The sequence below is a fragment of the Euprymna scolopes genome, chromosome 21 (assembly GCF_053919585.1).
Source record: "Euprymna scolopes isolate OS-2025 chromosome 21, ASM5391958v1, whole genome shotgun sequence".
In the NCBI taxonomy this organism is placed as follows: Eukaryota; Metazoa; Mollusca; class Cephalopoda; order Sepiida; family Sepiolidae; genus Euprymna; species Euprymna scolopes.
Window position 1 is genome coordinate 3493978 of NC_136502.1, and position 19666 is coordinate 3513643.

Consider the following 19666-nt stretch of genomic DNA (forward strand, 5'->3'; position numbering starts at 1 on the left):
ACCCAAGAAACTTGGCTTTATTTGTGAACAACCTGAACACCAAATCCAGCAAAGGATAAGAGCAATAAGTTTGGTTTGGTTGTTTTGTTTTATGGCATATCAACCCTTTTCAGGTTATTTAATGCCGAATCTGGTGATTTTGAAGAACGATTTTTTAATATAGTGTGTTTGTTTTTAAGTCATATTCTATTTAACCCATAGCTGGGACCCTAACAGGTACTACCACTCCGGGTCAGAGTGGACCTGGGAGCAATGGCAATTAAAGGGTGGCTCCACACTCCCTAAGGCCTGCAAGCTGGGGCCTCACCATCGGATATAGTTTAAGGTCATATCTAGGACCCGGAAAATTTGTAAGGAAGTCAACCAAAACCCAAACAGCACCAACACTTCCATTTTTGCAAGAGCTGGAATCACTCAAGTTCCAGGCAGGCCCGATACAATGTGTTGAATGAGATGGCAAGGAACATCAAACCTCTTCCAAGGCCTCCATTTAGCAAACAACATAGAGAAAACTGAATGACTTGCGCACAGAATTACATGAAAATGGATTTCTAATGCGTCTGTAGATGACGCCTGTGCTACTCTTGATGGTCCAGATGGATAAGCCGAAGTTTGGAACCCAAATGGAACTCCGACCCCTTACAGAGGCATCATTTTTGGGCGGTAATCATTGGAGATAACTTGGTTGGACCATTCCGAATTCCAGAGGGTGTAAAACTTACCAGCAATGCGTACACGCCCTTTTTAGATAATCATTTGTCACCATGACTTGATGACTTACCATCGTCACGTCGCTTTCAGATGATTTTAATGCTTGACAATGCACCAACTCATTCTGCTTAGGCGACTGCATCCTTCCTTGAATTTATGAGCTTTGTGGAGAAACCATCATAGCCTGGCCACCATGTTCTCCAGACTTTAACCCCATTGAACATCTCTGGTCAATATTGAAAAGAGGAGTTTATGAGGGTGGAGAACAATTTACTTCAAAAGATGTCCCTGTGGAGGAAAATAGTTGATGTCGTCAGAGCCATAACTCCTCTTCAGATCAAACAATTAACTTCTTCGATGAACAAAAGGTTGTTTAAAATTATTTTAAAAAATGGTGGATATGTCGAATAATAATTAATTTATCTGAGGCTTAGCACGTAAGATGTGCTTTTGTTTATTATTCTTTGACAGAAAAATATAATAAGAAATAAAGTTTTAATGATTAGACATTTTTGCCCTAAAACAACATTTTGAGAGACCTGGAAATTCCTTGATAAAGAATAAAATGTCATAAGTTTGTGAATATCGCATGAATTTAAAAAAAATTTTTGGAAATAACTAATCTTAAAGCAGTCCTTTGATGATACAATTTTAATTTTTTTATGACGTATATTTAGTGAAATATTAATATTTTACTAATCTGCAATAAAGCAATTGACACAGAGTATATATATATATATATATATATATATATATGATTTGTTGTACACTGTTCAGGCGGTTAATTATGTTGTCTGCTTGATTTGATAAAAATAGGATTTATCTTTCTACTTGTTGCATAATGGTTTGAATTGACCTCATCTGTTTGAATGCTTGGATTTGAGTTAAAGATGTAGTCAACTTGAACCATGGAATTGGCTCAAATAATCCAGGCTGAATGTCATCACAAGTTCAAATTATTAGTTGCAACACATATGAAATGAGGAGCAGCAGGGACAAAGCCAGAAACTTCCTTCATTGCATAAAAAAAAAACACTTTGCATCAGTCCACGATATTTTTGATATCTTGTATGCAGATTGAGAAAAACCTTGTGGCTTAAGATCTAAAATCTTGATAAAGAACGTGCGTTGTTGCATTTCTCTTTAGAGAATTGAAATATTCTTACAGCCTGGCTTGAAAGAATAACCAATGAACGTCCAAGAACACATGGATAACAATCTTCATGATCAGCTGACATCCAACATCTGCAAAACACGATTTTGATGCATTGAACTACTATGTGGGCAGCATTGGCAGGAATACATTCTTGCAATAGCAAAGATTTTTGGGTGGCCATAATCAAGATGATTTTCGAAATAAACAAGGATTATTTAAACTACACATGACAACAATTTCGGCTCAGGATTGAAGCAGTTATTGATATTGAAGTATATTTTTTAACATGTGTACAAAATAATCATAGTTTTGATAAACTGTAATGAAACAATCAAAAATGTCTTCCTCTCTCTCTCTCTCTCTCTCTCTCTCTATATATATATATATATATATATATATATATATATATATATATATAAGAAATATATATATACAAGAAATATATATATACAAGAAATATTTTGTAGTTATTAAGCTTCCTGTTGTTTTATCATTTTGAAATCAACTTGATGTATACAAGCAGATTTCTTGTCAGTTGTATTTAACCAGAGAGATGTGTGTGTGTATATATATATAATGTGTGTGTATATATATATATATATATAACAGAGCATGTATAAATGAATAACACTTTTCCAAAGTCCAAGATTTTATTAATTTTACCAATCATTTTTCCCTCCCAAAAAACTTTGCAATGAAACAAATCTGTAATATGTACCAAAACTACATTTGAAGCTTGGAATACTGCAAAATGTTATATATATATATATATATATATATAATTTATTTATTTTCTTTATGTAAATATAGTCATATCTTGCTATGATGTGCAGACCGTTTTGATCATTAATCAATAATGATCGAAATCGTCTGCACATCATAGCAAGATATGACTGTATTTACTTCGAGAAAATAAAAATTATAAATTTGCTCTCTTTGATTGAGCACGATCAACAACTCTTGTTGAAATTCAATAATTCTAATCTTTTGAATATTTTCAACCTTGCCATACATATTTGCATAACTTACTACCTTGCTCTACTTATGTATTGAGCACCGTTGAAGTAAATACTGAAATTTGACGCATAAAATTATATCTTCATATATTAATTTATGTGATTAAATGGAGTAGTTATATATATATATATATATAGCCATGGTCCAAATTATAGAGCACCAATGAAAAATCGAAATTATGATTCAAACTTATATATTAAAAGGTTAAGAATAGAGGAGTTAATATTAATAAATCTATTTTTTATTTAAAAAATTTTTTTTTATTCAATTTTCACCCCAAACAAGGCACAGTGCCACTTTGAAGCAGGGGGCTACTATCAGGGACTTAATTAGCGGGGTCATTATGAAGGGAGATGAGTAGAAAGATGTTTGTTGACATTACACTTGAACTTCTGAATATTGTTGCAGTTGGGAAAGCAGAATCCCGGAAGGGAGTTCCAAAGACCCGCAGTTCTGGGGAAGAAACTATTGGAGTAAAAGGCTTTCTTGCACCTAGGGATCTCTACTGTAAAGGGATGAGACTTAGTAGCTTGTCGGGTTTGTCGGGGGTAGTTACGTCGGGGAGGTACAAGTGTTTGCAGTTCGTCAGAGCATTCACCATTAAAGTATTTATAGAACAGGCAGAGGGATGCAACATCTCGTCGATGGGACAGAGGCTGAAGCCTAGATGACAGTTCAGGACCTATCAGGTTGGCGACTCTCTTTTGAACCCTGTCCAGGAGCGAGAGACAAGAAGCAGATGCACCAGCCCAGATGTGACAACAGTACTCCATACATGGGCGAATGGTTGCCTTATAGAGGTATAGGATACTGTCAGGCGTAAGTAGTTTTCTAGCACGGTAGAGGGAGCCAACCTTCCTTGCAGCAGCCTTGGCAATGCTCTCAATGTATCTATTCCAGTTCATATTCCCTGTAAACGTTAGGCCGAGGAGTTTAAAAGAAGTACTTTCAGGTAATGTATTCTTGGCCATTGCTATTGGTGGTAGAGAAGGTTTCTTGTAGTTATTGAAGGAAACAAGCTTAGTCTTAGCAGCATTGAATGTGACCAACCATTTTTGTCCCCATTCCACTACGGATTTGAGGTCATCCTCTAGTGTTTCTGCCATTTCCTTGGATATGTGTTCATTTGTTTTCCCCTCATATCTGTTATAGAGAGTGGTGTCATCGGCAAATATACCCATCTCCGAAACAATATTATCAGGGAGGTCGTTTATGAATATCAGGAATAATAGAGGTCCAAGGATAGACCCCTGAGGTACTCCCGCATTTATGTCATATTGTTTAGATGTACGACCGTCGAGGACAACTTTGATTTTTCTATTACTTAAGAAGGATTTAATTACATTATGAATTCTTCCAGTGATTCCATATGATCTAATTTTCCTTAGAAGACCATCGTGCCATACCCTGTCAAAAGCCTTAGATATATCGAGGGCCACCGCTCTACCCTCCCCTGTTTTATCCAATGAACGGTATATACGTTCAGAAACTACAGTTAAGATATCTGCTATTATTTTTACGTTATATCTATTAATATTTTATTTCCATCATATTTGTTTGAAACGCGTATTCAATTGTTAACATTAATACCTCTAAAAACGATACACATGTAAAGAAATATGTCGCGCCGCCAAATGGAACACTTTTCACTAAGTGACCCCCCCCTCCCTCTAAATCAGCCCACACCGTCTCCCTAATTAGATAGCATCTTGGTACCACAAGTGCCATTTGACCATATGAGGCCAAGTGAAACGACCACCATGCTTTTTAGCCTCGAGTATCCAAGAAAAAAAACCAAAGCTAAGTAAAATTCCTAACTGTTCGCATATAATTTAAAGCTAATATTCTTTCCATTTTCAGGCATATTGTAACCGATAACTTTTCTCCACTTAAATAGACTATTTCGCCGCTTACAATGCCATGTCACTTAATTAATAAGTCAATGCTATAGTAAAGACAAACTCGGTAAAAAAAAGAAATTATGCTAAGTTATTTAGAGGACATGAAAACTTTATTTAAGTACGATACTTAATATAATCAGCCATCGAAAAAAAATTTTTTTTTTTTTTTTTTTTAAAGAAAAAAAAAAAAAGTTAATAAACATCAGTGACCCCCCCCCCTTGCTTGTACACTGCCATTTCCTTTCCGGATCCCTGCTCCGAACTTATGCTCGTGATCCATCATCTCATCTGAAGATGAGGGGCTCTTATGCCTTACACAACAATTTATCAGTCTGTACTATTGTCTATAAACTGATATCATCAACAATTAGATAAGCTGTTTTTAAATTTCCCCTCTTGACAAAATTGCAAACCGGAATGCAAACGGATTTTCCTTTGCGTTAGAGGATTGAACTGAAGCAGTATACTTAATATGTACAATACGTGCGTACTAAACTAAACCACCTTTGTTACCTATATACAATCGCCTATACTGAATCCTCATCGGCTCAAAGCTCTCTGTATCCCCAGACTCTTAATTTCTCAAATCTTATATCACCAAGACATCCTTCTTAATTGATACAAGAATCCTCCTGAGCAGTTCAACATCCAGTGATCATATATCCAATCCTCATGAAATTGCTTATATCACCCTGAATATTACCTTAAATCTTTATTCTATCCCTAAGCTAAGTAGAACACCTAATAACACTCTAGTCAACTACTTTTAAAACTAGATAAACCCAGTTTCAATATTAGAAGTACATCGTCCCTCACCTTGACTACGGACTTGTGCAATAAGTCATAAAACTATTGTACCTAAAATTCCTCTCCAAACTACAAAATACTGCTGCTTGTATACTAAGCAAGTACCTCCTATAGATACTTTACCTCCAAGATGACTGCCTTGTCTGTTTTGCATGACAAACCTTATTATTTTTTACTTAAATTCTCTTTCTCCTGATCACTAACAAATCAAATCTGCTCTACTTCCTAAGTTGACACTAAACAAATCCGTCTCACGTAACTTAGATGGGTCCTTGCTCTCCGCCCTTGACCTTAACAAACTCGTAAATCGATACCCATTAACACCTAAAATTTCCTAGGCATGCTCCCGATTATAACTCCCAACCCATAACCAAGCTTCTAAGTAAATACTTACTAGCCTTAGTCCAATACATTGACTTAAAGTAATCTATAATGAACAGTAACCATTAATATCTCTTTATTAAGAGATAGTATTGCAATAATTATTACACAAACTAAACCGGTACTCATTGAAATAAAAACTTCCGGATATTAAGAGAAAGGCGAAGTCATTCTCCTTAGTTGTAGTCTAAAGGCAACTTACTCAAATTGTCTAAAATTCCATGCATTCGTATACAATACTACTTATCCATCCATCTATACTTTAACTATACTTACAGAATATGCAATAACCTATATCTATCAGGTATAACTGTACTCCATATCAAATGTTCTCTTGTCTCTATACTGAGCATATCTAATCTTTCAGTCTTACTAAATGTCCGGTTTGGGCACCAAATCAGAATTTCTAATAGAAAGTAGATCATACTCTAACACTTTATCCTAATCCTAAACCTACTAAACCATATCTAACCATACATTCCTAAACCTACTAAACCATATCTAACCATACATTGCTAAACTTACAAAACTATATCTAACCATACATTAACTCGATTCTCTCGATCCAATACTGTAGCAAATTTAACTGCTTCCACTGCATGAATTTTTACGTATACCCTCTCTCAGTATAAATGAAAATGGACAGCATAATAATGCCCTTTTTAAACCACACTTGAGGAGTGAAAATCTTCTGTAGAAGCTAACCTAAATGCCCGATTTTTCCAGGAGATATTAACCTAAATAACCAATAAATATTAACTACCCATGCGGGGTCGCAGAAATACCTGGATTAGGACCCAGGCGCGGGGCGAACCCCCTCGGAGCTGATGGACCCGTAGCTCTTCCCAGGCCATCCGTCTAGGAGAAGGAAAACTCTGAAACTAAACCTAGGGGAGGGAGGTCTCTTCAGTCCTGGACGACAACCTTCCTAGAGCTGGTGACTCAAACAAATCACCGGTTGGCAAACCTAAACTGCTTAAGGAGGAGATAGACTCTGTCTATCGCTCGGCTTTCATACTCCTTCTTTGCCTATTGGCCAGGCGTAGAGGTACTATCACAGGGACTCGCTTGAATCACCCAGTGGTTGACCTTGTTTCCTGACTAGGGTAATGAACGCCGCTTTTCCCCACTCCTGCCACATCCATCCCCCTAAACTGGACACAGTGGGGTGCTTCAGTGCCATATATGTCAGTGCAGTTGGACTGGGCTGGCTTTGCCTAATGGATTGAGGGTACCGGATTGACAGTTCCTGGCTGCTGTTTCCGACTGATAGTACAGGAGCCCTAACTCTTTGGTAGCGCTTAGAGCGGCTGCTCCATCAACAGTTGTAAAATATCGGGATGTTTGTAGTGCCATGTCGCGCATGGAAAGGGACCCTGCACTCATCCCCGGTGGGCTTTCCTGAGGCCACAATCCTGTGGGTGAGGACAGCTGATGGTCTACTTGTATTGCATGTCTGGTATTCTGCACAACTACTTGTCCAGCACCCCCTCACTCACTCACCTTAACTGAAACTTTTAAATAAAATAAAATGAAATGACAGCTCAAGCAAAAGTTACGTTTAAACCAGGACCAAACTCAAAGAAAACCAACCTGCCTCCTCCCTTGAGGCTTGCATTTACTAATATCCGCGGGCTTAGAACTAACTTAGATGATGTTGAGTCATTTCTCCTTGTAAACACCCCGGATATCTTAGCATTAAGTGAAACTAACCTTCACTCCTCCATACCCTCTAACCACTTTAACATGCCTGGTTATCTCCCACTCTACCGTAAGGACTCGGACAGACATATGCATGGACTTGGAGTCTATATTCGAAACACCCTCCCCCTAACTAGAGAAATAAAACTAGAATCAGAGGGCCAGGCCTTTATGTGCTTCAGACTAAATATGCAACACAATATTAGGTACTTATATTTTCTCTACTGCTCTCCCTCAAACCAAGACTGTACCCTAATAAACAAAGTCTCAGACAGCATAGATATAGCACTCTCCCTCGATACTAGCGCACAAATACATGTATTTGGTGACTTCAATGTCCACCACAGTAACTGGCTAGGATTCTCAAATCACACAGACGTAGCTGGTAGCGCCACATATAGCTTCTCTATATCCCATTCCCTATCTCAGATGGTTACATTTCCGACACGTTTCCCAGACCAGCACGATCAACATGCCTCACTTCTAGATCTCTTTCTGACAACAGTTCCCAATGACTGTACAACAAATGCCCATAGCCCACTCGGGAATGCTGATCACGCTGTGATAATGGTAGAAATCAGCCTACATTCTCGCCCTAAAACTGAAGACCCACTACTCAAAACAACGAGGTATTACAAAAAGGCTGATTGGGAAGCCATCAGGGAGCTCATCAGAGATGCCCCATGGCAAAATATCTTTACTGTTCCAGCGGAACAGTGTGCAAATGAGACAACTGAATGGTTCAAAACTGCTATTGAAGCACATGTTCCCGCACGGAAATACTATAGCAAGCCCCACTCCCCCCAATGGTTTACTTCTGCTTGTGCAGCTGCCATTTGTCAAAGGCAGCATGCGTTCCGCAGATTCAACCGACATAAGTCCAGCTCAAATAAACAGAAGTTTATAGAAGCTAGAAATAATTGTAAGAGAGTGATAGACACAGCTAAGTCAGATTACTCTGAAACCACCAGAAAGCGCATCGAAGCACAGAAATTAGGAACCCGGGATTTTTGGAAAATCTACAACAGCGTAGTTAATAATGGACAGTCAATTATTCCCCCACTAACAAACAATCATGAGGTTGCTTGCACGGCAACTGACAAGGCTAATCTGCTTGCCAGTCGGTTTGCCTCAAACTCCACACTGAACTCGGTACACCACTCACTCCCTGATTTTCCTCTGCGAACAGACGCCACACTTGACGACTTGAAAATCACCCCTTCTCAGGTACATGCTATTATAAAAAACCTAGACACCTCTAAAGCATGTGGACCAGATCTCATCCCGGCTGTGCTATTAAAAAAATGCTCTGCCGAGGTTGCTCCAGTTCTGTCCAAACTTTACAATAAATGCCTTAACGAATCTTGTTTTCCCGACTGCTGGAAAACCGCCTCTGTGGTACCAGTCTTCAAGAATTCTGGTGAAAGAACTGACCCACTAAATTATCGCCCCATTAGCCTCCTCCCGCTTTTCGCCAAAATATTTGAGTCCTTAGTTAATAAAGCCCTAGTCCAGCACCTAACAGCTGCTAAACTCTTGACTGATAAACAATATGGATTCAGGCAAGCCCGTTCAACAGCAGATATCTTAACTGTAGTTTCTGAACGTATATACCGTTCATTGGATAAAACAGGGGAGGGTAGAGCGGTGGCCCTTGATATATCTAAGGCTTTTGACAGGGTATGGCACGATGGTCTTCTAAGGAAAATTAGATCATATGGAATCACTGGAAGAATTCATAACGTAATTAAATCCTTCTTAAGTAATAGAAAAATCAAAGTTGTCCTCGACGGACGTACATCCAAACAATATGACATAAATGCGGGAGTGCCTCAGGGGTCTACCCTTGGACCTCTATTGTTCCTGATATTCATAAACGACCTCCCTGATAATATTGTTTCGGAGATGGGTATATTTGCCGATGACACCACTCTCTATAACAGATATGAGGGGAAAACAAATGAACACATATCCAAGAAAATGGCAGAAACACTAGAGGATGACCTCCAATCCGTAGTGGAATGGGGACAAAAATGGTTGGTCTCATTCAATGCTGCTAAGACTAAGCTTGTTTCCTTCAATAACTACAAGAAACCTTCTCTACCACCAATAGCAATGGCCAAGAACACATTGCCTGAAAGTACTTCTTTTAAACTCCTCGGCTTAACGTTTACAGGGAATATGAACTGGAATAGATACATTGAGAGCATTGCCAAGGCTGCTGCAAGGAAAGTTGGCTCCCTCTACCGTGCTAGAAAACTACTTACGCCTGCCAGTATCCTATACCTCTATAAGGCAACCATTCGCCCATGTATGGAGTACTGTTGTCACATCTGGGCTGGTGCATCTGCTGCTTGTCTCTCGCTCCTGGACAGGGTTCAAAAAAGAGTCGCAAACCTGATAGGTCCTGAACTGTCATCTAAGCTTCAGCCTCTGTCCCATCGACGAGATGTTGCATCCCTCTGCCTGTTCTACAAATACTTTAATGGTGAATGCTCTGACGAACTGCAAACACTTGTACCTCCCCGACGTAACTACCCCCGACAAACCCGACAAGCTACTAAGTCTCATCCCTTTACAGTGGAGATCCCTAGGTGCAAGAAAGCCTTTTACTCCAATAGTTTCTTCCCCAGAACTGCGGGTCTTTGGAACTCCCTTCCGGGATTCTGCTTTCCCAACTGCAATGATATGCAGAAGTTCAAGTGTAATGTTAACAAACATCTTTCTACTTTTCTCCCTTCATAATGACCCCGCTAATTAATTCCCTAATAGTAGCCCCCTGCTTCAAAGTGGCACTGTGCCTTGTTTGGGGTGAAAATTGAATAAAAAAAAAAAAAAAAAAAAAAAAAAATCTGCTGTTGAACGGGCTTGCCTGAATCCATATTGTTTGTCGGTCAGGAGTTTAGCAGCTGTTAGGTGCTGGACTAGGGCTTTATTAACTAAGGACTCAAATATTTTGGCGAAAAGCGGGAGGAGGCTAATGGGGCGATAATTTAGTGGGTCAGTTCTTTCACCAGAATTCTTGAAGACTGGTACCACAGAGGCGGTTTTCCAGCAGTCGGGAAAACAAGATTCGTTAAGGCATTTATTGTAAAGTTTGGACAGAACTGGAGCAACCTCGGCAGAGCATTTTTTTAATAGCACAGCCGGGATGAGATCTGGTCCACACGCTTTTGAGGTGTCTAGGTTTTTTATAATAGCATGTACCTGAGAAGGGGTGATTTTCAAATCTTCTAGTGAAGCGTCTGTTCGCAGAGGAAAATCAGGGAGTGAGTGGTGTACCGAGTTCAGTGTGGAGTTTGAGGCAAACCGACTGGCAAGCAGATTAGCCTTGTCAGTTGCCGTGCAAGCAACCTCATGGTCGTTTGATAGTGGGGGAATAGTTGACTGTCCATTATTTACTACGCTGTTGTAGATTTTCCAAAAATCCCGGGTTCCTAATTTCTGTGCTTCGATGCGTTTTCTGGTGGTTTCAGAGTAATCTGTCTTAGCTGTCTCTATCACTCTCTTACAATTATTTCTAGCTTCTATAAACTTCTGTTTATTTGAGCTGGACTTATGTCGGTTGAATCTGCGGAATGCATGCTGCCTTTGACAACAATCAATATTTGGAATGTCCTACTTTTGCCTTTATAACAGCTTTTATTCATTTTTGCATATTATTGACTAAATTGTTGCAGGTGATATTATCTATTTGCTTTCACTCTTTCATTAAGTTTGGCCTCTACTCCTTTTTATTTGGGGGGGGGGTGAACATTTTTGAATTCTCGCTCTTTTTCCTAGAATCGTAATTGGAAGATAATCCAAAGTAATCCAAAAGGCAGAAAACTGTGAAATAATTCACAAATAGGTACAAGGAAAAGGGAAAGAATTCCAATATATTATTAAAGAAAGATAAAATGTGTGTAAAAAAAAAAAGGAGTGGAAGAAATATACAGCTCGACTGTCGAGGCAAGGCTGAATTAAGGAAAATACTTGTTTGTTTTTCCTTGTGAAACCGATTTTTAATTTTAATTATGAATTTTACTCAATATATATATATATATATATATATATATATATATCCATGGTCAAAATTATGGAACACCGATGAAACATTGATATTATGATTCAAACTTATATATTTCAAGGTTAATAATATTGGAGTTAATATTAATAAATATATTTTAACAACAATCAATATTTGGAATGTCCTACTTTTGCCTTTATAACAGCTTTTATTCATTTTTACATATTATTGACTAAATTGTTGCAGGTGATATTATCTATTTGCTTCCACTATTCATGAAGTTTGGCCTCTAAGTCTTTTTTTGATGAACGTTTGTGCACTCTCACTCTGTTTTCTAGATAGGACCACAAAGCTTCAATGGGATTTACATCTGAGGATTAAGAGGGCAACTTCATCACTTTAATCCTGTTTTTCTCAAACCAAACTTTTGACATATGGCATGGGGCATTGTCTTGTTGGGTGATTACATCACTTGAAATGTTATTATTCAATGTTTTAGACAAAGAGTTTTGACAAACCAGGTCCAACATGTTCGTATAAATTGTGGAGTTCATTCTGCCCTCACATGTGTACAACAGTCCAGTGCCTGAAGAAACCATTATGCATCCTCCTCCAAATTTGACAGTTGGAACCACACAATTAGGATGAAATGCATCTCCTTCCCTGTGGCAGACATAAACTGCTCTAGGGCTGCCAAAAACTAATGAAAAAAATGAGAATTTGCTACAATTTTTGAATAGCTATTATGAATGTGTATTCACATAAAAATTTCCTTTCAAAATTTAGGAAATAGAAGTTGTTATTCACATAAAAATTTCCTTTCAAAATTTAGGAAATAGAAGCTGTTATTCACATAAAAATTTCCTTTCAAAATTTAGGAAATAGAAGCTGTTAACTTATCTGAAAATTACTTTCGTCAGATCAAACAATCATCAGATGTCTAATTTTCATGTTTTTTTTTCAAAAAGGTAAAAAAATTTTAACTTTGACCCCTTGGCAGCTCAAATTTTCGACTAAAATCAATTAAAAAGCTCTTCCTATCCCTAAATACTCTTTATGTAAAATTTCAAATGTTTAGACCAAAAATTGGCTGAGTAATTTGGTAGAGACCGCAGACGTCAAATATTTTTTTTAGTTTGACCCCAATTTTGATCCCTTAATATATTTTTGGAGGGGGGGGGCTCAGATCAAATTAAAAGTTTGATCCATGTTCAAGTAACCTACATCTAAAATTTCAAGTGTTTAGACCCAAAATTGGTGGAGGAGTTTGGTAGAGTTTTCAAAGGTCAAATCGTTGAACTTTGACCTCTTGACAGCCAAATTTCTGACCGAAAACCTATTTAAAAAATTTTCCCAAATCTCAATACTCCTTATGTCAAATCTCGAGTCTTTAGACTGAAAATTGATAGAGTTATTTGTTATTTGATAGGGAAATGTACACAGGCAGGCACACACACACACACACACACACACATATATTTTCAGTTTTATAGATATATAGATATATGAAAGGAAAAACTAACATAGGAAAAAATGAAAAATCAAATTGGAGATTGTTTGCCCTTCCTGTTTTTCACACATTCTGTGTCCATAATTTTTAATTTATGATATATCCTGTATTTTATCCTCATCTCTCTCTCTCTCTCTATATATATATATACACACACACACACACAAATTTGTTGAACACTGTTAAGATGGCTTATTGTGCTTGCCCACCATTGTTGCATAACAGTTAGAATTGGCCTCATAAGTTAGTGTTTGGGTTTAAATGTCACTCATGTTCTGCTGACTGCAAGCATATGATAAATCGAACAATTATCTCCACGCTGAAGATTCTGCAACAGCTAAAACATGTGGATAATAACATTTGGTAATTCCATATACAATCATCCAGAACATTTTTTTTTTAAATGTCACGCATACAGATTTCTTCAAACTTTCTCCAGTTGTTGGTATCATGAAAATTAGACAATTCTGAAATTTTCAGCTTGTAACTTGAAATGATTTTCAAAAGTCTGCAAAATGGCGACCGTTTGAAAATTATATTTTTGTGAATAAAATTAATTCTAGAACACTAAAAATCGATGCAAGCAAGATGTTTTTTTTAGAAAAAATTCAAAGCGCATACATAAACCCTAAAAATGAGTTACATGTTTGCCTAAATTTGCATGTCGAACTACCAAGCTTCAAAAATCAACTACACAGTTTGAACTTTCATCCAAAAATGAAGTTTGGTTTTTCAATTAGCTCCAAATTTTATTTGAAATATAGACATAAGCTTAACATAATAAAAATGTGATAAATGTTTAGTTTCAATCTCAACTCTAACTTTAAATAAAATTCTTTTAAAAATTAAGCACAAGAGAAAATCATCGCTCCCTCTCTCTCTCTCTCTATATATATATATATATATACACACACACACACACACACACACACACACACACACACACATATATATATGTATAAATATATGTGAATTTAAAATGGAAAAGATGAAACAAAATGCTCGACGATTCATCTGCTCTGTGGATTTTATTCAAAAGAAGATTGTAGGTTTGAATATCATGTTTTTTAAAAAAAATTTTTTTATTATTTTTTTTTTATCTGTTTTCAAATGCACAGAATTTTTCAAACCGGAACTCGTAAACCGGATAGTATATATATATATATATATATATATGAATTCAAAATGGAAAAGGAAGAAACAAAATGCTCTACGATTCATCTGTTCCATAGATTTTATTCAAAAGATTGTATAATTAAGTTTTTGAGTTTTTTTTGTTTTTTTTACAAAGGAATCACCACTTATCAAGGCCCAGAGGCCACTCGAGGATTAGAGTTAAAGAGTGCACACTGGTCAAAAGAACAATATCATAGTAATCATTAAAAGTGTAAATTTGGTAAATTGGATTACTTAAGGGGAACGACTCATCAAGAACTTGTTTACATTGGACTTGAAGACGGCCATATTGTAGTCAGCTGGAAAGCAGGTAAACAGAAAAGAATTCCACAGACGTGCAGTTCTAAGAAAAAATGAGCATCCCGAGACTTTCTCTTTAATTTCTACGTTTTTTTCTTAGCTTTAACTTTTTTTCCATTTTCCGTTCTTTTTCTCTCCCCCTTTTTCCTTTCTCTTTCCTTTTTGTCTTTTTCTATCTTTATTTTTTACTAGCATGGGTGCCCGGCGTTGCCCGGATGTTTTGAGGTGTATGCTGAGCAAAACAAACAAAAAAAAAGGTCAATTTTTTAACTTTGACCCCTATTATGACCCCCTAACATTTATTGTTTTGGGCTCAAATAAAGTTATTAATTAGATCCATGTCCAAGGAATCCATATCTAAAATTTCACGTGTTTAGACCCAAAATTGTCAGAAGTGTTTGGTAGAGTTCTCAAAGGTCAAATTGTTGAACTTTGACCCCTTAATCACCAAATTTCTGTCCGAAAACCAATCACATCGATTTTCCCAAATCTCAGTACCCTGCATATCAAATTTCGAATCTGTAGACTTAAAATTGACAGAGTTATTGTGTAGGGAAATGTATTCAGACACACACACACACACAGACACTTTCACTTTTATATATATATATATAGATTTTTGTTTTTATTTATTTTGTAATTCTTTGCTTAGATAATTTTTAAATTTTACTTTTGTTTATTGAAGACTGTTTTTCCTGAGTGATTCTCTACCCACTGTTGGATATTTATATTTTAATATAAACTCCATTTTCCAATTGGTTGTGAGTTTGAATATAATTTTGAAAAATCCAGTTTTCCCTTGAAAAAAAATATCTAAACGAATCTTGTCTGCTGTATTTTCAGCTTTCCACTTAATGTCCTTTGTCAGATATTTTTGCATCGTCTCTAAGCACCAAACATTCCAACATGCATATGTCCCAACATAACGGATATTTTATGAAATTAGTTTGAGGATCTCCCAACCTAGGAATCTCACCTGGATTTTGCTGTCAGATTACATTGCTCTGGACAGTTGTCATTTTTTCCGGAATGCCATTTTAAGGAATTTGCTGCATCTCAAACAAATGCTGACCGAGCATGATGGTCCACTGAAATAGCAGAAACAAATATTAGCCAATCATAGTTCCAACAGCAAACCCCATAGAAGCGACAGCCAAAGATCAGCTATCATGTTTCACTGTTCCAAGCCAGGTTTTCATCTGACCTCTGAATCATTTTCGCCAACAATGACTTTGTCGATGAAATCATCTGTGCGATGAAGAAGAATGTGACCGAATTAACAAAAAGATCATGAGACGATTGTTTGATGCAGAGAGAATGAACGATAGCATTTGAGATGAATTGCTGCCAACAAATAAGATGCGATTCAAATAGTAGTGATCGAACACCTTCATAGGTCACTTACTTTCATCAGCCACGTTTCACAGCTGTACAATCAAATGGTGTGGACGGCAGCTTGGTAGATGCGAATTTTAGTTACCTGCAAAAGATGTATCGCTATTGTTTTCAGCTAATTGAACAAAGGCAGTGTTCTCTGTTCTGTTGAGTCTTTTACTCCAACGCCAAATCCTGACTTCCGTGGGCACCTGGAAACAATGCATAAGCGTTGTTTTCGCTTTAATAGAAGAAGTGCAGCATTCTCTTTCCGTTTTTCTGATCCGTGGAACAAACCTGATAGTAGAAGTCGTGACGATGACTATGATATCCGGGGTTAAAATTCAGACCGTATGCGGACGTAAATAACTTTGACTTGTTTCTTTATATTGCTTGTTGCACTTTGCTATTTTTTTTTTTTTTGCTATTTATTTATTTATTTATTTTTTTTTTGCTAAATGCCTAAACAAATTGCAATAAAAATATTAACATTGGTTTGAAATGCAACACAAATTATGACATTACCTACATCAAAAAAGAATAAAGGACAGATAACTGTCAATAATTTTCCCCACTCTTTATCTGTGCCAAAACCAAAATGTAGATTCCATGAACAAAGCTTCTTTCTTAAAAGTGCACGCCTGTAGAACTCTTTTCCATTTGCCTGTTTCCCACCTGACTACAACTTGAATGTCTTCAAGTCCAACCTAAACAAATTCCTGATGAAGACACTTTATCAAATCTCCAATACTAACGATTACTACAATACTATCCCATTGATTACTGTAGACGTAATAACCCTTATCTCCGAGTGGCTTCTGGGCCTTGATAAGTGGTGACCTCCATGTAAAAAAAAAAACAACAAAAAAAATCTTCTGGTCATATCGTGTGCTGTTGAAACAACTTGTTTGACTAGACAGAATTTTTTTAAAGGCCGAATTATCATATTTGAACTAGAGACTTGATTCTGGCATAACCTCATCAATAGGAACTGAAACCTTTTTTTCGTTGAGTTTTTCAGCCGAATAACAAATCATCTTCTCCTTCGTTTTCGGTTGCGGATTCATACGATGCTGAATAGAAGAAGTGCGGCATTTGCTTTTGATCTTTCTGCTGTGGAATAACCTGCGAGAGGAAGTCGTGACCTTCTTCTTCACATCGCTTGTTGCAATTTGCTATTTTTGAAATTATCTTAAAGGAACATGAAAACCGCAAATTTCCAAATGAGGCTTGTTTCCCATGAAGAAGAGTGGTGGCAGCCATCTTGTTGGCTAACAACTCGTAAAAAGCAAATATATACGATGAAATAAAAAACACACGCACACAAAAAAAAAAAATGAGCCAAGTATTGACTATGGTAACATTTATTGTAGATTTGATTGCTTCACCCTTTTTTGGTTGTTTGTTGGCTTAAATTTCTTTCCTTTCTACATCACGACAACGTAAACAAGTTCTTGATGAGCCGTTCCACATAAGTTAACAAATTTACCAAATTTCCATTACTAACAATTACTGACTGTACACTCTTAAACCTTATCCTCGAGTGGTCTTTCGGCTTTGATAAGTGATGATGCCTATGTAAAAAAAAAAAAGAAAAAAAAATCACACTGGCATGTTTATTCTTGTGTATATCATCCAAGCAACAATTCCTGATCAGCAAAAAAAAAAAAAGCATCGAACACCTGGAACGTTTCTTTTGATTTGTAAAAGGATTCTCCACACCATAACTACAAAGATCGAAAGAGAATACAAGGAGATTTGATTCTAGCATACAACGTAATCAACTGAAATTTAAGTCTACCTTTCAAGGAAATTGAATCATCTGCTGTGACGTCATATATGACGCAATTCGTTATGATGTCATATTTGACATAATCTGCTATGATATCATATATGACGGATATGTATGACCTTATTATGATTTTGTTTTTTGTTTTTTTTTACATGGAGTTCACCACTTATCAAGGCCCAATGGCCACTCAGGGATAAGGGTTATTGTGTGTACAGTAATCAAAGGGATAGTGTAGCAATAGTATTGGAGAAATTGTCAGGTGTCATTACTTAGGGGGGTGGTTCATCAGGAATTTGTTTATGTTGGACTTGATAGATATTATGACACGGATGGAGTATGTTCCGAGAACATCTGCTATAACTAACTAACAGAGCATTACTATTGTCGACCAAGAGAAGTGTCATGATATACAGAGGTGAAATCTGGTTGGTGCAGTTTGAGGACATGCGTTGCATGGGAAGAATGATATGATAGATGTATGATGCGGGTCTTAAAGACAGACTTAGTCCTGATGACCTCGGAGTAAGATTAAATATGGATGGTATAAAAGATGTGTGTAGAAGAGTAGACTTCGATGGTATGGTCACATTGAAAGAATGAGATGTAGACCAGTTGAGGTGACAGGGTCAGTTCACAGGATAAGCCTAATGGAATCACGGGAGAAAGAGGGATAAACAAAATGCAACATTTCTGTCCCGACGAAATGTTGCATCCCTCTGCCTGTTTTACAAGTATTTTAATGAAGGATGCTTTGACAAACTACAAGTTCTTGTACCCCCTCGACATAAATACCCCCCAACAAGCAGCAAAATCCCACCCCTACACACTGGAGATCCCTAGATGTAAGAAAGCCTTCGACTCTAATCGTTTCTCTTCTAGAACTGCTAGAGTTTGAAATTCCCTTTCAAGTTTCTGCTTCACTGATAGTACTGACATGCAGAAGTTCAAGTGTAATGTGAACAGACATCTTGCTGCTCAACTTCCTACATAGTATCCCTTCAACTTATGTCCTTGACAGCTACTACCAGGGACATCAAGTTGAAGGGACATAAGTTTTATCATCAAAATGGCACTGTGCCTCGTTTGGGGTGAAAATGTAATTTAAAAAAAAAAAATCTTGACTGATATTTACTTTATGTCTTTCTTTCGACTTCATTAGTGTTGTTTAAGATTTTTTTCTTGACCTTCAAACTTGCAGGGAGTCGTATAACCCCAGATTCAGAAATTTATATCGATTTCACCATTTTTTTAATAATTAGCTCCTCACATCTCTTTATCAGGGATGTAATTTTATTGATTATTGTTGTAATTTTATTGATTATTGTTGTAATTTTATTGATTATTGTTGTAATTTTATTGATTATTGTTGTAATTTTATTGATTATTGTTGTAATTTCTTGAGGAGAGCTAAATAATGGAACTTCCATCCATAAACTGTTTTTTATTTTTAATCTTTCAGAGCGGGTGAACACTATTCGACGTCATCTGCGTTGCTCGTCTTTTCGGCTTGACTTCTTCACGATTTACAAATCTTTGGCTGCGGAGAAGAAGAAACAAAGAAATAACACGATGATGACAGAAAAAGAAAAAAGTTATTATTGTTGCTCGTCGCTAGATAATCACCGAGGTGAGTATGTTGTTAGGCAGTTTTTACGCGATATACACATACACACGCACAAGCACACACATACACACGCGCGCACGCACACACACATACACACGCGCGCACGCACACACACATACACACGCGCACACGCACACACACGCGAACACACATACACACACATACGCGCGCACACATGCACACACACACAACATTGTCGCTGTGAAC

The 19666-nt window shown here is 37.0% G+C and overlaps 1 protein-coding gene across 1 annotated transcript in view; it reads left to right on the forward strand.

The window, feature by feature from the left end:
• LOC145241971 (uncharacterized) overlaps positions 1-19397 on the forward strand; it is a 161247-nt gene extending 141850 nt beyond the window's left edge. Inside the window, exon 6 of the mRNA XM_080104839.1 lies at positions 19295-19397. Within this exon, the coding sequence (XP_079960965.1) occupies positions 19295-19346 (52 nt within the window). The 3' untranslated portion in view covers positions 19347-19397. The remainder of the gene's footprint in view (positions 1-19294) is intronic.
• Positions 19398-19666: the final 269 nt, after the last annotated feature.